The following is a 1,195-nucleotide window of genomic DNA, read 5'->3' as shown; positions in this document are numbered from 1 at the left end:
ATCCTGCCCCATCCCACCCCATCCCCACTCACCCACGTGGCATCATTGTTCACCACCACCAGTGCAAACTCGTGGCTCTTGTCAATCTTGTGCTTTGTCCTCACAAACATCTCAATCATCTTCTGCGAGATGTTCAGTGCGTTGGTCTTGGAGCTGCCAGGATGGGGGGGGTGGGGGGGCACAGTGCTCAGCAGGGTCCCCCCCTCTCACCCCCTCCCACGCCAGCCCCACCACTCACTCACCCATTAAACGACTCCAGCTTGGGTAGAGCCATCTCCTCAGCCAGATCCAGGCAGATGATCTGGGTGAGACCCCCACGGCTGAGCCCTGCACCCCACAACCGAGCCCAACCCCCAGAACCACGCACTCACCACCTTCTCAGGGCAGTTCACCCTCGGCGTCTTCACCTGCACCTCGGGGGGGGGTGTGCAGGGCCGGGCCAGGCGGTGCCATCGGGGGCTGCGGTGCCCTGCGGGCTGTCCTCACTGCTGGCCGCCTCCCCCTCCCCCTCACTGCGGTTGCCCACACTGCTCTGAGCGCTCAATGCCCGATCCTCAGCACCCTCAGGGTTGGAGCGGGTCCGTGGCCGCTGCTCCGGAGCTTTCTCCTCCTCCTCCTCAGCAGCACTGCCCGGCCCAGACGTGTCCATCCCACAGCTGCGCTCCATGGCACCGCGCTGGGGGGGGCTGTGAGGGGTGGGGGGTCACTGCACCCCCAGCTCTGTGCACCCCGTATCCGTGCTCTCCCCATTCTGCGCACCCTTTGCTCAGTGCATCCCATACCCCACGCATACCGTGTGACCCATCCCCAGGCACCCCCTGCTCCGCGCGCCCCATAACCACAAACTCCTTGCTCTGTGCACTCCGCACCCCACGCGTCCCCTGCTCTGAGCACCCCATACCATGCAACCCCAGCTTTGTGCATCCCCCAGCTCTGTGCACCTCGTATCCGTGCAACCCCAGCTCTGTGTACCCCAAACTCGGTGCATCCTTTGCTCTGTGCACCCCCAGCTCTGTGCATCCCCAGCTCCGTGCATCCCCCAGTTCTGTGTACCCCAAACTCTGTGCATCCTTTGCTCTGTGCACCCCCAGCTCCGTGCACCCCCAGCTCTGTGCATCCCCCAGCTCTGTGCACCCCACACCCATGCACCCCCCAGCTCCGTGCACCCCAGCTCTGTTCACCCCAGCCTTTCTGC

At 64.5% G+C, this 1,195-nt stretch overlaps 1 protein-coding gene across 1 annotated transcript in view; it reads right to left on the bottom strand.

The window, feature by feature from the left end:
• BABAM1 (BRISC and BRCA1 A complex member 1) overlaps nt 1-1,040 on the bottom strand; it is a 2,564-nt gene extending 1,524 nt beyond the window's left edge. Inside the window, 4 exon segments of the mRNA XM_010724989.3 lie at nt 33-153; nt 243-301; nt 372-428; nt 431-1,040. Coding sequence (XP_010723291.2) covers nt 33-153; nt 243-301; nt 372-428; nt 431-667 — 474 coding nt within the window. The 5' untranslated portion in view covers nt 668-1,040.
• Between the last annotated feature and the right edge of the window lie 155 nt (nt 1,041-1,195).

The sequence above is a fragment of the Meleagris gallopavo genome, chromosome 30 (genome assembly GCF_000146605.3).
Source record: "Meleagris gallopavo isolate NT-WF06-2002-E0010 breed Aviagen turkey brand Nicholas breeding stock chromosome 30, Turkey_5.1, whole genome shotgun sequence".
Classification (NCBI taxonomy): Eukaryota; Metazoa; Chordata; class Aves; order Galliformes; family Phasianidae; genus Meleagris; species Meleagris gallopavo.
This window is presented reverse-complemented; position numbering and strand designations above follow the sequence as displayed.